This window comes from Lissotriton helveticus, chromosome 1_1 (genome assembly GCF_964261635.1).
Source record: "Lissotriton helveticus chromosome 1_1, aLisHel1.1, whole genome shotgun sequence".
In the NCBI taxonomy this organism is placed as follows: Eukaryota; Metazoa; Chordata; class Amphibia; order Caudata; family Salamandridae; genus Lissotriton; species Lissotriton helveticus.
This window is the reverse complement of record NC_136057.1, coordinates 64,445,692-64,467,727: the sequence shown is the minus strand read 5'-3', so window position 1 is coordinate 64,467,727 and position 22,036 is coordinate 64,445,692. Positions and strand designations below refer to the sequence as shown.

The following is a 22,036-nucleotide window of genomic DNA, read 5'->3' as shown; positions in this document are numbered from 1 at the left end:
CCAAGATACATGTGCCCGAAGATACATAAGGACAAACAACATCCTCCATTTCGTCTGATTGTAGCAGGATCTATACATGAGGCATTGGGCTACTTTTTGGATCACCATCTCCAACCGCTAGTACAATCCTGGGTGATGTATGTAAAGGATACCACAGACTGTCTACTTAAACTGGAAGCCATCAAAGATCATTTCTTGGAAGACATCTTGTTATGTACCATAGACGTAGCAGCGTTATACACGTCAATATCCCACAATGAGGGACTAGAGGCAGTAGAATGGAGACTCTTACAGTCGGACATACCTCAGGATAAAAGTGTATTTCTTCTAGAGCTGCTACATTTTCCACTGTATCATAGTTATTTCCAGTGGCAGGAAGACTATTTTTTTCAGAAGACAGGCACGTCCATGGGATTTCCGGGGGCGCCTGCCTACGCGAATATTTTCAAGGCCTATTTTGAGGAACAATTTGTCCTAAAGAACCCGGATTGGAAACAAAATGCTGTGATGTTTGTACGATATATTGATGATATCCTAGTGGTGTGGAGAGGATCAAGAGAGCTACTAGAATCTAGTATAATTGATCTCAATAAATGCAACTCACGCATACAGTTTACTCACGGAATACATACACATCAGATTCACTTTTTGGACATTGAAATAACAAAAACCAACGAAGGACTATTGACCAAAGTATACACAAAACCTACTGATGTGAATAACGTGTTACACTACTCAAGTGCCCATCCTATTTCATTGAAAAAACACCTACCTGTCGCTCAATTTATGAGGATTAAGAGAATAACATCAAACATGGATACATTTAAGGATTTGATAAAAGAACAATCCGCCAAATACAAAGAAAGAGGCTACCCAGATTCAACTTTGGAAGAAGCGGAGCACTCAGTTTCTAACAAAAAAAGAGAAGACTTACTGAAAAAACAGATCAAACAATCAACAAAAAAGGAAGTCTTTGTATTAAAACACTCGGCGCAATCTTCCAAAATAAAAGCTATCATTTGAAAAAGATGGGAATTGGTGGAAAATGAGCAAGACTTCAAGAGTATCCTTGTTGGTCCACCGCTATTTGCACATACACGTTCACAAAACTTACGTGAGTTATTGAAATCACCAAAAAAAACTATGAAAATCAACAACAAAGGCATGAGAAAATGCTACAATTGTGGTCAATGTGGCAATGTCATGGTGGGCAACGAATTTAGACATCCACACACAGGCAAAGCTATTACTCTGAGACACACATCGGATTGCACAACGGAAGGGGTAATATATGCAATCAAATGTCCGTGCGGATTAATATATGTGGGGAGAACGAATAGAATGATAAAAACAAGAATTGTGGAACACAAGAGTCGTATCCGTAATAAGAATATGAGCTCATCTCTAGCTGCACATTGGACAACTACTCCTCATACAATACCACAATTGCGCTTTACTATTCTTGAACACATTAGCAAGCGTACTGACACTGACATTAATACCATGCTTGCGCGTGGGGAGACTTTCTGGATTAAATACTTAGGGACTCTAATCCCTGGGGGTCTTAATGACCATTAGGAATTATTGTGTTTTCTGTAATTGACTGTGATACACTTAGATTGTAAGGGAGCTTGCTGTTGTATGTCACACTCTTGTCACTAAGATCGAGTTTGCCTCTTTCCTTCGTTTTTTGTCTCTTTTCTGTCTCCAATTGCATTTGGTTTATACACATTTGGATTTCCCCTGCTTTGTCCTCAAAAGAAACCCATACATAATGCTGTAACATTGGGTTATGGATTTGAGATAGTCCCACGCAGTGGTTTAGATTCCCGAGTGGGGTACAATAAAGTTATTTTGCATGTCTTGGAACATATAGTCCCTTCTTGAGCATTACGCAGTTCAGGAGTTGTAGTCAGTTTTTTATTTCTTGGAATTGTTTTAAACGTACCTGATTGGATAACCAGACTCATGTGACCTCCGGGATTACGTTTGATGGCGGTATTATCCAGCGCTTCATTAGAAGATCGAGCGGTATGTTTTTGTCAGGATTCTGTTGAAATAAACGTTTTGCATTCCATTTGGGAACCTTTGTTCATTAGAATCCATCTTCTTTTAGATACTTGAACGAGGTAGACAGCTTTGGGTGAACACGAACGATTCTTACGCTTATCTACAAGGCAAACTGGTAAGACTCTTTGCCTGTTTAACAAATGTATAATCATTCAATAAGATTATGAAGTAGTAATTATGGTTTGTCATGCTCCTGGTAGGATATAGCTGGTTTCGGTATCGTGTCTACATTGTATCACGGAAGGTAGAAGCGGATACTACTTGGCATAGTTTAACCATGATTACTTTTTCTCTTTATAATACACCACGTTTCTTTGGATATCGGGCATTTACACTGAATGAGACAAGCGTATGACATGGGGACGTTTTTTAAGGTTTTTGGACGATATAGTATGGGTTTGTCACGCTTTCAAAGTCACTTGTCTTTTACTTGGTTATCACTCTGGTTGTATTTGTACACTTTTTTATTCCCACCTTGAGGTGAAATAAACATCTTATATCCTTGACCTTTTCTCCTTCCTTGAGCTTAATTCACATACACTTTTTCATTTGAGGCTTCTATTCTATCTCACTTGCAAGCTCTCAGTATTATACTAATCATAGAAACACAATGTACAGAACCACCAGGTATTAAGAATAATATTTTGTGTTGTAGATTCGGACGAGAACTACTTTGGAATCTTCTTTTCATGAATTGTATATAAATGTTGTAATTCGCTAATCCCCTGACGAAGGGTTCAGTTTGAACCCGAAATGCATTGGGAATGACCACATTTTTTCACCTTTAAGAAATTGTTATAGGATTGAATTGCTTTGATTTATTTTTGGATTGTCTTTCATTGATTCAATTTTATGTTTCTCATCAAGGAATGAATTTTTGCAGATTAAAAGTGGTTAGTACTGGAATATAAATGAAAATATGATGGAGAATCATTTTTGAGTACGTTTGAAATACTTTATGATATAGTACTTGAGTACATTTACTACAGGTTAATTAGGCCTAGTTTGGGCCTGTGGAGCTGTGTGACACGTAGCCTTTGGTTTCCAAAGACTCATCCTAAAAATGTTACAGCATGGCCAGTCCCAATTACGTTCTTTTGTACAATTAGGCTGGACGTTGCAAAATCTCCGTTCAGGATATGTGCCCTGGCGCCTGATTAACACAACGTCATTATTTTCTATCTTTAACTTACAGATAAGCAAATCTCTTTGGCACAGAGAGGAGCAGACTATACGGTGCTGAGCATTGAAAAACTCGAGGGATTACCACTGACAGTTTCTGAGAAACCTGTTATTGAGTGGATAATACACGGAACAATAACAATACCAATTACATTTCAGTTTCAATATTGCTTAAAGCACATACCAGCAGGCCTGTATGAAAAGTTGGGTAATGGGTACATCAAGTCAACCTGGAGCTTACCTTATACACATCAATGTAGAAATGGGGTAAATAAAGAGGTATTTCTTAGTGCGAGAAATTGTGAAAACTCACTGAGCGGTACACTCCTGTGTCAAGAAATTAACTTACATGGAGCCTGCGAAGGTTCATCTAATGACCTTTCTTGCCACCTGCACGGCACCCCAGCCTTACAGATAGAGCCCTTTTTCAGACAACTTTCCAACGGTAGTTACGTTATGTTAAGTGACCACAGCTGCTGTGGCATGGTGCCAGGAAAAGCCTAGCTCGTCAGTGTTAAATCCAGGGTCACTTGTTGTATGCAAGTATTGTATCCAAACGTTAAGCCAGACAAGGAGGCAACGATATGGCCTTAATTGAATATCTCTTCTATTCGAATTGATACTTTAAGCGGAATGAAATCCATTCTTTTGCAAAAGACTGTGCCTTTGACCTCGTCTAAAGAAATCTATGACCTGCAAGTAGCAAGGACTTCTGCAGAGATACATGCATTATTATCAACAAATTGCCCCGTACATTTTATAGAAATGGTTAGCCAAATTTTAAACATGTCTGATACCAGCGGCATCGCACATGTATTGAAGACAATTTTTTCGGGACTATTATCACCCTTTGAAGCAGTCCTGAGCATCTTCCCGAATGCTGTGTTCGGCGGCCTGCCTCTCATCTTGAGACTCGTAGCAAGAATCTTATTTTTGTTCCTTCTGCTCCGATATGGCAAGTCCAGTCACAGGCAAAACTCAGGCTACAATGGAAGAAACGCTCCTTGCGATGCGGTACAGAGATAGAATTTCCAAAGTACTCGGATTGGCTCGGCTGAGAGATCTGAATACCACCTGGTTCCTTTCATTCAGACCAATCTGGCTCTGCGGAGAAGAATGCGTGTTAGATGTCTGTCTCACACTCCCATCAGCAGTACCAAAGGATGTCAATACTTTGCTTGGTTCGGTAACGGCTCATGCAACGTGTTGTTCCCAGCGGCTACCTATTCTGATGACAGCATTCGTTGAGACCTCACAGCAACAAGCTGGCAGTGAGGTACGAGATGAAAGCGGCACACAGGTACAACCTTCAGTTACCATTGCTGATCTAGACAAAGATGACGGCAATGCATTGCATATATGCACTATTTCTACTTTTTCAGACATGGCCGAACTTTCACCTACTATTGTAGAGGAATTCTTTAACAGCCTATCTGAGGTAATGTTCTCCCCTAACAACGAGAATAACTTTTAGAACAAGAGCACACAGCGTTCACTGAACTCTAAATTTGGCCTTCAATTAGGATAAACAGAACTTCCAAACCTGCTTTTGAAAATGTTTTCTTTTTTAAACACACAGAGATTATTTTTCCCCGTTCCCAAAATATTTACCTTTTTGGCACATGATACTCTGCTTAAAGTAGAACTATTCTTAGAGAACAAGATTTCAATTTGAAAACTTAGAGAAAATATTTTCACTTACCCTCTAGCACATGTACAGTCTTGTATAAATATGTGATGAAATGGTCTCAACCTTCTCTTCTGTATTTAGAGCCATTTCATAAATGTAAAATTTTGTGAATCATTTAAGATACAATATATGCATTATTTTGAATGACACCACTGCTTAAAAAACGCACAGTACAACACTCATGTTTTTCGTGTACATACCATTTCAAATGCAGTTCAAGTATTTTGGGGTGGGATGGAAAACACATGCATAGATATGTTTAAATTGCTTAGTATTTAGTAATGATGGACATTAGACGTGGAGTGGGTGTTGTGGACGAATCTAGGACCCTAGTCTAATATTCCCGATTTATGCCCTTATATAGTTATATTAAATCATATCCTTATATAGGCATAATAATCATACCCATATTAAGACATAGCCAATGCAGTCCAAATACAGCAAGGCTACTTCCACAGACTCCTAGAAAGCACAACGTGTTCTTAGAGAAACCAAGCCTCCAGCAGCCCGGGACTTCCCCCTGCTTCTGTATTGATTTGTCCTAGAACTCCTGGAGTCCTGAAAGAACTGCGAGTTCTTAGTGATGTCTTATGTCCAACCTTACGTCAAACTCTGCACCTTCCAGGAATTAACATACCAGCATCTGCCCTAGCAAAATATACGGTGGTTTGGAACAGATCGACTATCTACTTGCCCCACGCCCTGCTGAAGCAAGTGCTGAAGGAAACCGACCCTCCCGCTGACGCACTGAGAGAGACGCTGTCTTTTCTCTTGCCGAGAAATCCAGCTCCAGTGTTTCCCAGCTACCCTTGCGGGTTGCTGGGAGATCGAGTCCTGAGAGAGAGATACAAGACCTCCTACATTCTAAACAAGGTACGGAGCTGATTAGACCCTTAGAGAATTCTTGGTTTAGATTCTTGGCAGAAACTATTTTAACTTTAAGCTGCTCTTCCCTTACTTCTTCCCCCGTACTAGCCTTGGGTTAGGTACACCGGGTAGGCGTATCTTAGAAGCACCAGTTGAATACGTTTAGTCATTGTTTTATCGTTGTATGTATTTTATCCATTTTAAACACCGGATGTCTTAGAAACCATACCATGCTTTTACAGTATTATTTTATAATACTCTTTTCACTAAACGCTCTTTACTTTATGACAAGTATTGCGATTGTAGCAATTCACTTCTCTTGCATGAGAAAGAAGACTGTTCAATAAATAACTTCTTTTATTGAATATGCCCGTCTCTCTGTTTCTCTGCACTTCTGGTGAAACTAAGCATGCACAAGTGACTGAGTAAAACAGCTATCTATTGTTTCCGCGACTCTGGAGATATCCGCCTTGTTATTGGGGAGCAAAGTTGTCATGTTTATGCGGTCGGAAACTAATCCCTTCTTGTGAATTCGAGAAAGTTTCTAGTGACCTCTGAGCTAGCTGACATTCATAATTAAGTCTAACATATTCAATAGAGACCTAGTCGACCTCAGTCCCACGTCTACACTATTGTTTATGTTATTCCAATGCTCTGAGCCTATTGGGAATATAGAAACTACACTACAATTCTATTCAATTGGCAATGTTTAAATATGTCTAGACTTATTTAAGCTTTGCAGTTAAGTTCTGTTTTAAACATGCAATCAAATGCATGATTTCCCAAAGTACTGTTCTAGTCAGGCAGGCCTTACTAGAGCTTAATAGCCTGCTGCAAAGGGCCTGCGGCTCGGGGCTAAAACACAGGTTCAGGGCCTTTACCAACCGGTATATCCTGAGGCAGAAAGGCTATACGGCTATTAGGCTTTGGTTTTGGTCGTGTACTGCCTCTGTTAGCTTCCTGAAGTTTTCTAATTATGCCCGTGCTCTTGGGAATCACTCCCCGCCTGGAGTGTAATCAAAAATCTAGTAGGTAGCAGTCCTATGGTTCATACGACTGTCTCCCAAGGCACTGGATTGTTGCTGTAATATCCAGCTAGTATTTCAATGCATGAACTTCCACTCGATATTCACTGTAAAATGCTCATTTATTTCAAATCACATATAATTTGGTGTTATCTTAACACAACATTCCTGCTATGCATCATGAATATTCCCATCATTCCAATGCATTTCGGCGATTGGTCGCCTTCATCAGGGAAATGTTCTAAAAAAATAAACATAATATGTTGTACTCCTTAATATCAAGAAGTGCCCATGTTTCAATTACATTAAATGCTTACTGGTGATAAACTCTGTGGTTTCACTAGTGTGCTGATCGCTCATATATTACGCGCAGTGTCTTCAGCTGTCCATGTCTGAGTCTCTGTTCTATATTGCTCTGCAGCGCTCTGGAAACGGTCTTCGTGCGGGTGAATTAACATGTGTGCTCAGCGCGCGCTTTTCGACTATGTGTTTCTGTCTTTCGTGTTCGTATTCAGCCCCGTTGTGCATGGTTACTGGTGGCATGTATTTTATTGAATACGAGGTCTGTAGTGTATGTTTCCTCAACTCGGTTGCAATTTTGTTTATTTGGGGATGGTATACTGTGATTACTATAAACGTTAGCCCATCTTCAATGCCTCTTAACTGTCTTACTGCATTAATTAATAGCGCTGCTGTTCATGCCTACGTTTATATTGCAAAGCTTCCCCATACGTTCTAACTGACCGCAATGTTCTTATTCTGCTGCCCCTCGCTGTTTCTTCCTGTTGGCGTCTAAGCGATGTCAGTTAACCGCGGTTCTTACGCTGCGTGACATTGCGCGCATGTTCATTGCTGCGAAAACTATTGGATTTACCATTTAAATTCCCTCAAGCCGCACGGCCTTAATGACAGGGTTGAATTTACTTGTTATTTGTAATGCATGGACGCAACAAACAAAGTTCTGTTATTTATTATGAAAACCTGAATCTTTATATTGAAATGAGGCAATCATATGTATTTATATCATGGTGTCAGGCCAGCCCTACATGTATCAACATTGCACACTAAAAGAACAGTAAACACGCCATTTCCCCACAGCGCGCAGCGTCTTAATAAAGTTTTCTCAAAGCAAGAAAACCTGATTTTCGTTAAAACAGCAATGCGCATGCGCGCAATGTCACGCAGCGTAAGAGCCGCGGTTAACTGACATCGCTTAGACGCCAACTATTCCAGCAAAATACTGGCATAGTATTTAGATTCAATGTCGAGGAGAGCTATCATTCGGAAGTCATTTCTCTTTCCACTTTTATAGATTGGGTGGATAATAGTGCCTTTCCAGGACTCTGGGATGTTGTGGTTTAGCCTACAGTATGAAAATAGGGGGGCCAAGAGGTCCGACCACAAACCTACGTATGATTTAAACAGGGCCTGAGGAAGACTGTTAGCCCCAGGAGCTCCTTCTGACCTTGCTTTCCTGATTGTACGGGCAATGTTGTTTCTTAACACTTCTGGTGTTGTCAAGGTCTCCGTCAAGGGGTCTTCGCTTTGCTCCATTCCGTCAAATGTTTTTGCTTCCAGGACATGATTAGCTAAGTTGTTAGGCTCGGTCTTATCAATGCGTTGGGCTTCAAAAGGTAATAACTCTAAATTAGTTGATGGGGGGCTAGAATGACCGTCCCTGTTTAAGTGGTCGCAGAATTGTTTAGGTACAAACTGAGTCCATTCTTCTGAGGTTATATTTGCGCTACCATGCCTACTTTTACCTAAAGGACCCCTGTTAACTAGAGACCAGAATAACTTTGTGTTGGAGTTCTTGCTTGCTTGAACCAGCTTCAGCCAGAACTGATCCGATGTGATTTGTTTGTCCTTGTATATAGATGATTTGAAGGTTTTTCATGCTCGCTTGTAGTTGTAAATTAGCTTGTGTTTCCTGGGGTTTTCCTAGCCAGGCGTAGAGCCAAGTTTCTTTGAGATTTTAACTCTTTTGTTGCTAATGAAATGCGAGGTTGTGTAATGTGCTGACGAGTACGGCTCGTAGATGGAAATTCGGACATTGATCATCAATTGTTCCACACCAGAGCTTCAGAGGTAAATGTCATGCACTGCAAGGGTTAACCCAGCGAGCTGCAGCTCACATTCTCCTGCTTTCACTTCTAGTTTTCTACACAGCTCTCTGGCCGCTGTCACATAACTATTAATGATGCATAAAATGAGCAAAACCACAGCCAGCTCTGAAGAATCTTCATTTTGTGCTTGTTAAATAGTTTTGAGTGTGTTGGGTTTATATGTTTTATTACTAATCTCTAAAATTAGCTGAACATACCCTTTTTAATCCAAGCATTGTTCATGGTGTTGATTTTACAGGTAGCATGGTCAGGTATGCTTGGATTTCTTTTTTTATAACTCTCTCACAGAATAAAAACCAACAATGTTTCTTTACTTTTAGTCCACTTTGTGCTAGTCTCCCAATGGGTTTCCTGATATTTCATGTTTTTCCTAACTGTAGGGAAATAAACAATAGCAGAGAATAGACACGTTCATTGATGGTGGAGTGCTCGCTGATGTTTTTTTAGATTTGAAGATTGACAAAAGCTTTTTGCACGTTCACTGCCATGATATGGTTTTTCTCCTGTGTGTCTTCGCTGATGAATCCTTAATGTTGAAGATTGACTAAAACTACTTCCACATTCACTGCACTTGAATGGTTTTTCCCCAGTGTGTGTTCTCTGGTGCCGTTTTAGGTCTGATAAACATATAAAGCTCTTCCCACATTCATTGCACTTGAATGGTTTTTCCCCAGTGTGTGTTCTCTGATGCTGTTTTAGGATTGATAATCGACTAAAGCTCTTCACACATTCACTGCACTTGAATGGTTTTTCCCCAGTGTGTGTTCTCTGGTGCCGTTTTAGGTCTGATAAACCTATAAAGCTCTTCCCACATTCATTGCACTTGAATGGTTTTTCCCCAGTGTGTGTTCTCTGATGCAGTTTTAGGTTTGATAATAGACTAAAGCTCTTCACACATTCATTGCACTTGAATGGTTTTTCCCCAGTGTGTGTTTTCTGATGCTGTTTTAGGTTGGATAATAGACTAAAGCTTTTCACACATTCAGTGCACTGGAATGGTTTTTCTCCAGTGTGTGTTCGCTGATGCATCCTTAATGTTGAAGATTGACTAAAACTACTTCCACATTCACTGCAAAGGTATGGTTTTTCTCCAGTGTGTATTTTGTAATGCACTTTTAGGGTTGATAATAGACAAAAGCTCTTCAGGCATTCACTGCACTTGAATGTTTTTTCTCCAGTGTGTGTTCTCTGGTGCTGTTTTAGGCTTGATAAACATATAAAGCTCTTCCCACATTCATTGCACTTGAATGGTTTTTCCCCAGTGTGTGTTCTCTGATGCTGTTTTAGCTGCGATAATAGACTAAAGCTCTTCACACATTCATTGCACTTGAATGGTTTTTCCCCAGTGTGTGTTTTCTGATGCTGTTTTAGGTTTGATAATAGACTAAAGCTTTTCACACATTCACTGCACTGGAATGGTTTTTCTCCAGTGTGTGTTCGCTGATGAATCCTTAATGTTGAAGATTGACTAAAACTACTTCCACATTCACTGCAATGGTATGGTTTTTCCGCAGTGTGGGCTCGCTGATGTGTATGTAGGACTGATAAGCTACAAAATCTCTTCACACAATCACTGCACTTGAATGGTGTTTCTCCAGTGTGTGTTCGCTGATGAATCCTTAATTTTGAAGATTCACTAAAACTACTTCCACATTCACTGCACTTGAATGATTTTTCCCCTTTGTGAGTTTCCTCGTGCCGTTTTAGGTTTGATAATTGACTAAGGCTCTTCCCACATTCATTGCACTTGAATGGTTTTTCCCCAGTGTGTGCTCGCTGATGCCGTTTTAGGTTTGATAATTGACAAAAGCTTTTCCCACATTCATTGCACTTGAATGGTTTTTCCCCAGTGTGTGTTTTGTGATGCTCTTTCAGGGTTGATAATTGACAAAAGCTCTTCCCACATTCAATGCACTTGAATGGTTTTCCCCCAGTGTGTGTTTTCTGATGGCGTTTTAGGGTTGATAATTGACAAAAGCTCTTCCCACATTCATTGCACTTGAACGGCTTTTCCCCTATGTGTGTTCGCTGATGACTCATGAATTTAGATGATTCGGAAAAACTACTTCCACATTCACTGCAAGTGTATGCTTTTTCTTTCTTGGTTAGTGTCTCTGAGTCTGGTATGTATTTTTCTACATCTCTTGACTGTGCTTTCTGAAGGGCCAACATGACTGGTAAAGCTCTCCCTGTATGCGTGTGGTATTTTGCTCGTTTGCTTTCCGATTAAACACTAAAATGAAAAGGTCACCAAATACTCGCCACACTCATAACGTGTATAAGGCTGCTTTATGGGTGATTGTGTCTTTAGACTGGATAATGGTTCGGCAAGCTTGCGGGTAAAGATCCATCTTCCTTCTGGTCAGTGCACACTGGGACAGTACTCTTTGTTTTATATAGCAGAACCCTCATTTCTTTTAACTTTCAGTTAACTGTGCTTTTCGCTGCTTGTTGTGGAATGGCCTGAAAGAGTTTACAATACACCCCCAGCATTGAATAGTGGCCTGATATCACTTTAGGAAGCAGAGTACTGCTGTAACCACCTCATGATCAGAGCTGGTATTGGACATGGTTACATTAGAAGTGGTTGATTAGTGATGCCTTCCTTTTCTAGAGGTCATTTTTTCATCTTCAGGCACGGAGGTGCACAACTGAGACTGGTAGAACCACCGAATTGCCCTTGACGGCACTTCCCAAGATCTGTCTGTTTATGTTCAGGTTCGACTGCCTTTGTCGGCACTTACGTTTTCCTGAATACTGGAACTCCATGTTTCGGACTTTGCTTTTGCAGAGTTACAGTACTATCTTCATTATTCTTAAACATTTTGTGCAATCAAGGATTGTTTGCTGTAGGATGTAAAGAGATTTAAATTACTTAAATGGAAAATACCTGAATGTGCATATACAATTTTTAATTGATTGTAAAAGCATCTCATTTATTACTATTGTTGAAACTTATGAAGACATATTTAAGACTCATTCAACCATACAGAGATATTTGCATAAAAGTTCTTTTAACCCTTTGCAGGTGTTGGACAGCCCCCGGCCGTCCGACGTCATAATGGTAGTGTGCGGAGGACGGCTGGGGGCTGTCCTGACCACGCTCAGTCATAAACCACCCGCACCGCAGGTCAACGGGTTAAACATGCCACATCTTATTTATTTCAGCAAAGGTGTTCATAGAGTAACTTAGCAAAAAAAGGGTGCTCACATAGCACACATATAATAGTTACAGCTTTAGGTAGACGCATATGGTCACGGTTTTGTTAAAACAAGAACGGCTCTTGGAGTAAGAGATGGATCAGGAAGACTCAAGACAGCAAGGTGGACATCAGGATGTTGTACCACACATCAAATCTTATTGTTCAAGAAGGTGACTGGTTTCATTCACTACTAACTCAATTATTCGGGAGGATTCCCCTCGCTGTTATCTCAAGGCCTGATTACAGGAGCCTTTTGTGCGCTGATTGTGTTTGGGGCACTTGTGGCGTAAAGGGGCTCTATCTGGGCCTTGCAGATCAGTTCACTGGGGGTGATCCATCACCGTTCTTTAGCCCACTCTGCCACCCCAGTTCAGACATGGCTATATGCAAATCAGTCTGACCCTGTGCCTGATTGGAACAGTCCAGCCCGAACTGCCAAGCCATGCCTTCCCTGGACCGGAAACAAGCTTCCGAGGACCGGTTTCTGTCATTCCAGCCGTCTTCAGCCCGGCTTGCTTGAATCCAGTGGCAAAGTGAGGGACTCACGTCTGAGCATACCCTGCCACACTTATGGCAGGCAAAAGCGGTACAAAAGGGGGTGGTGATGGACAGAGCATCTGAATCTATCAAACACTCACACCCAGTCAAAAGATCTGGGTTTAATCCATCACCGTTCTTTAGCCCACTCTGCCACCCCAGTTCAGACATTGCTATACTCCGCCACTCCACTCTACGACACTGTGATCCTTCGCTCCAGTCTACGACACTGTACTCCAACAAATCCTCTCTACGGTACTCTACTCCCCACTCCACTCTACGACACTGTGATCCTTCACTAAACTCTACGACACTGTACTCCAACAAATCTTCTCTACGGCACTCCACTCCCACACTCCACTCTAAGACACTCTTATATTTCACTCCACACAATGACACTGCACTCCAACAAACCCTCTGTACGGCACTCTACTCTCCCACTCCACTCTACGACACTGTGATCCTTCCATCCACACTATGACACTGTACTCCAACAAATCCTCTCGACGGCACTCTACTGCCCCACTCCACTCTACGACACTGTACTCCAACAAATCCTCTCTACTCCACTCTACGACACTTTGTTCCTTCATTCCAGTCTACGGCAATGTACTCCAACAAATCCTCTAGTCGGCACTCTACTCCCCCACTCCACTCTACGACGCTATGATCCTTCACTGCACACTATGACACTGTGCTCCAACACATCCTCTCTATGGCACTCTACTCCCCACTCTACTCTACAAAACTGTGATCCTTTACTCCACACTATGACAATGTACTCTAATAAATCCTCTCGACAGCACTCTATGCCCCCACTCCACTCTACGACACTGTGATCCTTCCATCCACACTATGACACTTTACTCCAACAAATCTTCTCTACGGCACTCCACTCCCCCACTCCACTCTAAGACACTCTTATATTTCACTCCACACAATGACACTGCATTCCAACAAACCCTCTCTACGGCACTCTACTCTCCCACTCCACTCTACGACATTGTGATCCTTCCAGCCACACTATGACACTGTACTCCAACAAATCCTCTCTACTGCACTCTACTCCCCCACTCCACTCTACGACACTGTACTCCAACAAATCCTCTCTACTCCACTCTACGACACTTTGTTCCTTCATTCCACTCTACGACACTGTGCTCCAACAAGTCCTCTATATGGCACTCTACTCCCCCACTCCACTCCACTGTACAACACTGTACTCCAACAAATCCTCTCTACGGACCTTTCCTCCCCCACTCCACTCTACGACACTTTGTTCCTTCATTCCAGTCTACGGCACTGTACTCCAACAAATCCTCTCGTCGGCACTCTACTCCCCCACTCCACTCTACGACGCTGTGATCCTTTACTCCACACTATGACACTGTGCTCCAAAAAAAAACTTTCTATGGCTCTCTACTCCCCCACTCCACTCTACAAGAATGTGATCCTTTACTCCACACTATGATACTGTACTCCAATAAATCCTCTCGACGGCACTCTATGAGCCCACTCCACTCTACGACACTGTGATCCTTCACTCCACACTATGATACTGTACTCCAATAAATCCTCTCGACGGCACTCTACTCCCCCACTCCACTCTACGACACTGTGATCCTTCACTACACACTATGTCACTGTACTTTACCATATCCTCTCTATGGCACTTTACTCCCCCACTACACTCTATGTTAGACCTGGCACCTTGGCGTGAGTCTCCCTTCCACTTTTTGCTGATGTGCCTCAGATTTTTTGCTGGTATTCGCTGCTCAGGGTACTGCGCCACGGCCAATCCGTGCCGCAGTTCAAGTGCTCCCAATGTAAAGTGTATCCGTAATTGACTTCCATGTTTGGCTTATTTGGGTTACTGTCAGTCCCTAGTAACGTGAACTACGCTTGCCAGGGCTTGTAACTACAAATGCTGCTAGAGGGCCTGTAGCGCTGGTTGCACCACCCACAGAAGCGGCCTCATAAAATGTGTCTAGGGTCTGCCATTGCAGAACCTGCGTACAGTCTGGTACTGTCACGCTAACGGCGCAAGTGCAAACACTTGCCCGTCCCTGAACCTTCCCTTAACTTCATATCAGTCGGGCAGGGTGCATTGTAAGCATAAGGTAGGACAAGCCCAGATGTGTGTGGCATGTCCTAATAGTGAATTACCGTCCTTTTCGTTCTTCACTATTGAAGGGCTACCTGTTCTCTTAGGCCAGAATTAGCTGCCGGAACTATTACACGCTATAGTCCCGACAGGCTCAGGGAACACGGTGGCACATCAAATTTAGTATGCCTGAACTCAGAATAATAAAATACTTCCTTTAGCAAGGTTTGTTTTAATATCCTGGGTTTGCAAATGCTACTTTTAGAAAGTTAGCCTTTGCTCGCCTAACTATTTCAGCCCGCCTCTGCCAGGATGTGTATCTGCTGTCTGGGTTGTGTGAGTGACAGGGCTGGGGGATTCCCGGAGACAGTCTAGGCTACCAGGTGGTGAATAGAGTGATTACACCAGGATGGATGCGCGGAGTAGCCCTTGACTCTGAATAGGGTTGTGCTCCACCACCACAATGCTGGCTCCACCTCCTGCGGAGCGTCTGATGTCTCTGCCCTGCACCCTGAAAGAAGACGGCAGCTTCCTGTCAATAGAGTGCTCTAAAACCGGGCTGAACCAGGCTCAGGCCCCCTGGCCTGCAAAGACAAAAGAAACTGTGTATAAAAGTAGGAACCCTACTCCTAGCAAATCAGATCCTGTTTTGACCAGGACGACCCCCTGCCTGACTAGAAGGACCAAGAGAAGCTGAAGGAAGGAAACCTGTCCCTGACCTGAGGGACTGGCCTGCAGTGGTGCCGTGCTGAGAACGGAGAGGAAAAGATCAGAGAGGACTTTGAAGACTTGTGCCTGAAACGATCTCCAAGGGCATGATCTCGAGCTTGTCCCCTGAACTGAACCCCAGGACCAGTGGGTTCAATTCTGCCTGTACCCGTCTGCTGTTGGGCCTTAAGTTCTTTTCCCTCGCCGGAGTTGTGACTCGGGTGCCTTCGCCCCTCCTAAGGTCGTGACAGCTCGGAGCCTGGTTGCCCCGCCGCAGAGAGCCCCGCTCAAGCTTGAGTCGCTCTCCCCTTAAGTGCCGGCCCGCCCGCTCTCCTGTCACCTTGCCTGCTATGGAGCGCGTTGTGCGTCTCTCATCTTCTCCCGCCGGAATCTGCACGGAGCGCATCTGATAGCCCCGGACGGTCCGTACGTTGCTACGTACCCGACTGTCTCGCTTTGCTCTCCTGCATACCAAGGCTCGTGCCGCACCTCAAGAAGGCCTTCCGTACGGTGGTACCGGAGGCCCGGTGCTGCACCTGTCTGCCCGAGAACGTGACGCCCCACACAGATCCATAGGTACGACCTAGCGTGCTAAGAAGTAGTACGCCCCGCAGGCCTGAACGGCGCCTCGCCCTGTGAGCTGCACCAGACCCCGGATCGCCGCAACCCTCCACACCTTCCCGCTCACTCTTCTCGCACCTCGAGGGGGCTTCGAGCCGGATAGATCCTTCGGAGAACCGTCGGCCTCGTCCCTGGTCCATCCTCACCAGTGGCCGCGCTTGAAACGCCTAGGACATTCAACCCAAGGTACACTTGAACTCGATCCCGAGTTCGCATCGGATCCAGGGTCCGCAACGTTTGTTTTCCCTGTCGTCCGTCATTCATCCACGGGTTGCTTCTCTAGCGCGAAGCGTGCTTCGACCCTCAGTGTACCTTGCTGTCCAAGAACACTTAAGAACAATTGCCTATTTAAATATGGTGGCCTCAATCGCTAAACGTTATATGGTCCCGTAATAATCCTGCATATGAAGTATATCTTTTACATAAAGTCTACTTATTTTTGATACAACCTTACTACTGATGTCCGTCTGTGGTGGGTCAGTGGGTTTACTGTATGTGATCATAAATGCTTAAATAACTATCGCCCTGAAGATTAGCCTTGTCTGCTTGGCCACGCAACCTAGAGGGTGAGCAGGGGTTATTCTTATGGAGTAGTTCCCTTGCCCTGACTAGAAGAGAAGGTCCCTGCTTGTCACAAGTGCATACCTGTGCCAACCAGACACCTCCGATTCTAACACTCACCATCAAAACGGTTTAGGAACACTATTAAGCTGAATGGCACCCCATTAGAATTAGTCGAATCATTTGACTATTTGGGCACGCGGGTTAACAATTTGATGAAGTGGAATTCCAACTTGGTCAAAATGTTGCTCAATCATAAACGGGTGTTGGGGGCCATTTTAAGACATCAGTGACTTTCCTATAGTAGACCAGTAGCCCCGGCCCTTAAGGTGTATGAGGGCAATGCATTACCATCTGCCCTCTACGGAGCGGAACTATGGGGATTCGAGAACATCACGGACTTAGTGAGATCTGAAAATACATTTTACAGAGGTCTGGTCTCACTCCCTCCATCTACCCCATTAGTTCCGCTCCGCCAGGACTGTGGGAAACATCCAATTAACGAAATTGCTAGGCTTCGTCCCTTACTATTCTGGGTGTGCTTGAGAAGGACCCCAGATTTGTTAATCTATGCCACAGCCCTTAGTGAGCTCATCCAACTCGACACAGGCAATAAGATCAAATGGATTTGTAAACTTAAACAGCTTGTTGGGGACATCGAATTGGCAGAGGCATGGGAAAGCCAGATCCCGCCGCCAAAACTAGTAGCAAAGAAAGCTTACTGGGAGTGGGTGCATGCAGAGGCCACACGCAACCCTAAAAGGGGCACTTTGACAGAGCAGTTTTTAGATTACAAACCTACTCCTAAATTAGAAAATGTTCTTGATTTTATCCAATCTCCGAGAGAAAGGTAATTATTCCTGAAGATGAGGCTTGGAACGCTCCCACTTAATGAATTTATAGCAGGGTGATAATTAGATACCGCGAAAGATGCTGCGTGCCCTGGCTGTGCAGCGCCCACTGAATCTATTTCCCACTTTCTCTTTGCTTGTCCTGCGTATAGACATGCGAGAAGAAAGTGGTTGAAATCCGTTTGCACTAACTTGGGGGCCAAGTACCACAGGGAGGCGCTGCGTATTTTAAAAAAAGATACGTCCTCCCTGTGCGTAATCTGTGGGGTAGCTAAATATTTGGGTTGTGCTTGGCTAACTAGAAGCAAGCTGTTGAGGGTTAGCAACATTAATATCCATTAATATACGCGAGCCCCCTCCCTACGTGCACTGTTGCTCCTCTGTGTATGATATTGTTCGATTGTTTTTACTGTTTTTCTGAACTATTTATATTTCTATTTCACTCTTGTAATCCTTTTAATGATGATTGTCTTTTTTTTTTGTATTGTTTGTATGGCAATATGTTACTGTTTTTATTTTAAAATTGGCATGTTTCAAAGCGATGAGATTAGGTTGTTCATACTTTTATGATATTTTATATCGAATAAAGTCATACAACAACAAAAAGCGATCAATAGTGCTGCTGTAAATTGATGAGAGAACAAATAGTGTCTGTTATTACTGCCTTGAACACCTACCTGTATTGGTCTTTTCATTTAATGCAAAATGCGACTAACATTGCCTGCTGTTATTCAAAACTAATCTTGCCTGTGGTTGCCGCTTTGGACCGCTACCTGTACTGGGGTTGCATGCAATGCAATACGCAATCAATATTGTCCGCTGCGATTTTATGATTCAATATGGGAACTAATATTTCCGTAATTTAGTTCCATAAACAAGGGCGCGTCAGCACTATCAATCTGAGTAGCACTAAGCGCTGGTCCACTTTGGTGGGGTTAGTGTATAAAACTGGCCCTGCCCAGAACCACGCGCTCACTGTTCCAGGAATTGATCAGAGGAACAGCTTCCTTCCTGGGCTCCCGCGCTAATCTGGATCTCTCTGTTGTGTTGACGGAGTTTGTTGGCCAACGTTTCTTCAGCTGAACGCTTTGGTGGTGAGTATGCTCGCCCTGCCAGAGATCCGGCCTCCACTTGGGAGAGAGTGAAACCTCTGGTAAGGGCTGAGTCCGGCCTCCACTCGGGAGAGAGTGAAACCCCTGGCAAGGGCTGAGTCCGGCCTCCACTCGGGAGAGAGTGAAATCCCTGGTAAGGGCTGAGTCCGGCCACCACTCGGGAGAGAGTGAAACCCCTTGTAAGGGCTGAGTCCGGCCTCCACTCGGGAGAGACTGAAACCACTGGTAAGGGCTGAGTCCGGCCTCTATTTGGGAGAGAGTAAAACCCCTGGTAAAGGCTGAGTCCGGCCTCTACTCTGGAGAGAGTGAAACCCCTGGAAAGGGCTGAGTCCGGCCTCTATTCGGGAGAGAGTGAAACCCATGGTAAGGGCTGAGTCCGGCCTCCACTCGGGAGAGAGTAAAACCCCTGGTAAGGGCTGGGTCCGGCTTCCACTTGGGACAGAGTGAAACCCCTGGTAAGGGCTGAGTCCGTCCTCCCCTCGGGAGAGAGTGAAACCCCTGGTAAGGGCTTAGTACAGCCCCCATTCGGGAGAGAGTGAACCCCCTGGCAAGGGCTGAGTCTGGCCTCCACTTGGGAGAGAGTAAAACCCCTGGTAAGGGCTGAGTCCGGCCTCCACTTGGGAGAGAGTGAAACCCCTGGTAAGGGCTGAGTCCGGCCTCCACTTGGGGGAGAGTGAAACCCCTGGTAAGGGCTGAGTCCGGCCTCCACTTGGGAGAGAGTGAAACCCCTGGTAAGGGCTGAGTCCGGCCTCCACTTGGGACAGAGTGAAACCCCTGGTAAGGGCTGAGTCCGGCCTCCACTCAGGAGAGAGTGAAACCCCATGTAAGGGCTGAGTCCGGCCTCCACTCAGGAGAGAGTGAAACCCCTGGCAAGTGCTGAGTCCGGCCTCCACTTTGGAGAGCGTGAAACCCCTGGTAAGGGCTGAGCCCGGCCTCCACTTGGGAGAGAGTGAAACCCCTGGTAAGGGCTAAGTCCGGCCTCCACTTGGGAGAGAGTGAAACCCCTGGTAAGGGCTAAATCCGGCCTCCACTCGGGAGAGAGTGAAACCCCTGGTAAGGGCTGAGTCCGGCCTCCACTCGGGAGAGAGTGAAACCCCTGGTAAGGGCTAAGTCCGGCCTCCACTTGGGAGAGAGTGAAACCCCTGGTAAGGGCTAAATCCGGCCTCCACTTGGGAGAGAGTGAAACCCCTGGTAAGGGCTGAGTCCGGCCTCCACTCGGGAGAGAGTAAAACCCCTGGTAAGGGCTGAGTCCGGCCTCCACTTGGGAGAGAGCGAAACCCCTGGTAAGGGCTAAATCCGGCCTCCACTCGGGAGAGAGTGAAACCCCTGGTAAGGGCTGAGTCTGTTCTCCACTTGGGATAGAGTGAAACCCCTGTAAGGGCTGAGTCGGCCGAACTTTTTAGCGTTGCAAGCCTCATTATAGTTTTGGTTTTAACTCGAAGTAAGAGACTAAATGTAACCTAATTTCTTGCACAACCAGTAAAGACCATTATTAGTTGAAACAATTCCAGGGAAGGCAGCTCCATAGAGACAAACCCGTTTGATTGAAGAGCAAAGAAAACGATTCATGAATATTATTGTTCTGTTCATATAACTCTTTTCATCTACCCATGTTAGATTTGGGGGTCTCTAGTTGGCACAGGTATGCACTTGTGACAAATAGGGACCCTCTCCTCTAGTCAGGGCAAGGGACTTACTCTAGAGAATAACCCCTGCTCACCCTCTAGGTTGCGTGGCGCGAGCAGACAAGGCTGATCCCTGAGCATTATAGGTTAAGCATTTATGATTTTTACACAGCAATCAAAAATGACCCACCACAAATGGACACCAGTCTATGTTCTATGAAAATACGTAAGCTTTATGCAAATATATACTTCTAGGCAGATTTAAATACAAGACCATAATAACGTTTCTAAATATGAGCCACAAGATCGTTTTTGGCAAAGCGTCTCTTAAACAAATAAATGCGTAGTTCTGTTAGCCGTGCGCGTGGCACACTCTTGGTCCGACTCCTATACTGGGCTCACAAAATTAAAATAATACTGTCCGGTCGTTGCGGACCTCGGGGTCTGTGGCATGTGCACAGGGGGCACGAACTGGGGCACAGTACCTTGCGAGGAGCGGAGTCCGGCCGAAACAGGCAAGCTGGGCATGGTGGAGGATGGGGCGCAGGTCGGCCTTCGGATGCGGTGGTCCCGGCTGCGTCCGGCTTTGTGGGGATGAGGTAGAGAGCGGGGGTCACGGGGCGATGAGGCGGACGAGACGGATCCTCGGGGACGCTGGGGGTGTTGCAGCGTTCGAGCTGTGCCTTCGGGTCTGTTGGGGGTGCTACGGTACGATGCGGGCAGGCACGGCACGGGGCTCCCAGTACGGAGCGTTCAGGGAGGCTTGCAACGTGCGGCGCGGCCCAGCGGGACCGAAGAGTGTGGAGCGGGGCGGCTGGGGTACATCTCGAACATAAGCCCCGTACGGGGCTCGAGGCAGCACTCGGGTTGAATTCTGGTGGAAGGGGTGAGATGCGTCCAGTGCGGCGCGAACAGGACGAGGTGGCAGAGTGCGGGCAGCCCAGCAATGCGTAGGATGAGCAGCTCGAAATCGAGCGGGGCTCGCACAAGGCGGGGCGGCCAGGCACAAGTGTCAAGGCCCAAGGAGGGGGCGAGGCGCACTGGGAATCACAGCTCCAGCGAGGGGAAAAAGGCAACAGACCAGCAGCAGACAGCGAAGGCAGGATGAGCCCAATGGTCCTGGGGCTCAGTTCAGGGGGCAAGCTCGCCTCCAAGCCCTTGGAGATCGTTTCTTTTGAAGTGCCCAAGTAGATTGTAAAAGTGTCTCTCAGTCTTTTCTCCTCTCCTTCTTGGAGCAAGGCACCCACCACAGGCCAGTCTCCCAGGTCAGAGACAGTAGTCCTCCATGCATCTTTCCCAGGTCCTTCTCTTCAGACAGAGGTTCTTCTTGGTGCAAACAGTATCTGATTTCTTAGGAGCAAGGCTCCTACTTTTATATACCAACCCTTTGTTCTTTCAGGCCAGGGGGGCCTTTGCCTAATCCAGTCCAGTTCCTGAGCACTTTGTTTTGGGCAGCTCTGGCTTTTCTTTCTGTGAGCAGGGCAGGGACATCAGACGCTCCGTAGGAGGTGGAGCCAGCATTGTGGTGACAAGTACAGTCCAGGAGTACTCTGTTGACAGTTTCCCCTTCTCTGTTCACAAGGTGCAGGGCAGAGACATCCGACGCTCCCCAGGGGGCGGAGCCAGCATTGAGGTGGCAGAGCACAGCCCTATTCAGAGTCAAGGGGCACTCCCCCCACCCATCCTGGGGTAATCTCTCTATTCACCACCTGTCAGCCCCAGCCTGTCTCCTGGAATTTCCCAGCCCTGTCACA

At 45.2% G+C, this 22,036-nt stretch overlaps 1 protein-coding gene across 2 annotated transcripts in view; it reads right to left on the bottom strand.

Annotated features, from left to right (window-relative positions):
• Positions 1-6,945: 6,945 nt before the first annotated feature.
• The window catches only part of LOC144826210 (uncharacterized), a 44,485-nt gene continuing 29,394 nt past the window's right edge, over positions 6,946-22,036 (bottom strand). For both annotated transcript variants that reach the window (XM_078684614.1, XM_078684659.1), the window contains exon 2: positions 6,946-11,807. In XM_078684614.1, the coding sequence (XP_078540740.1) occupies positions 9,372-11,132 (1,761 nt within the window). In that variant the 5' untranslated portion in view covers positions 11,133-11,807 and the 3' untranslated portion in view covers positions 6,946-9,371. The remainder of the gene's footprint in view (positions 11,808-22,036) is intronic.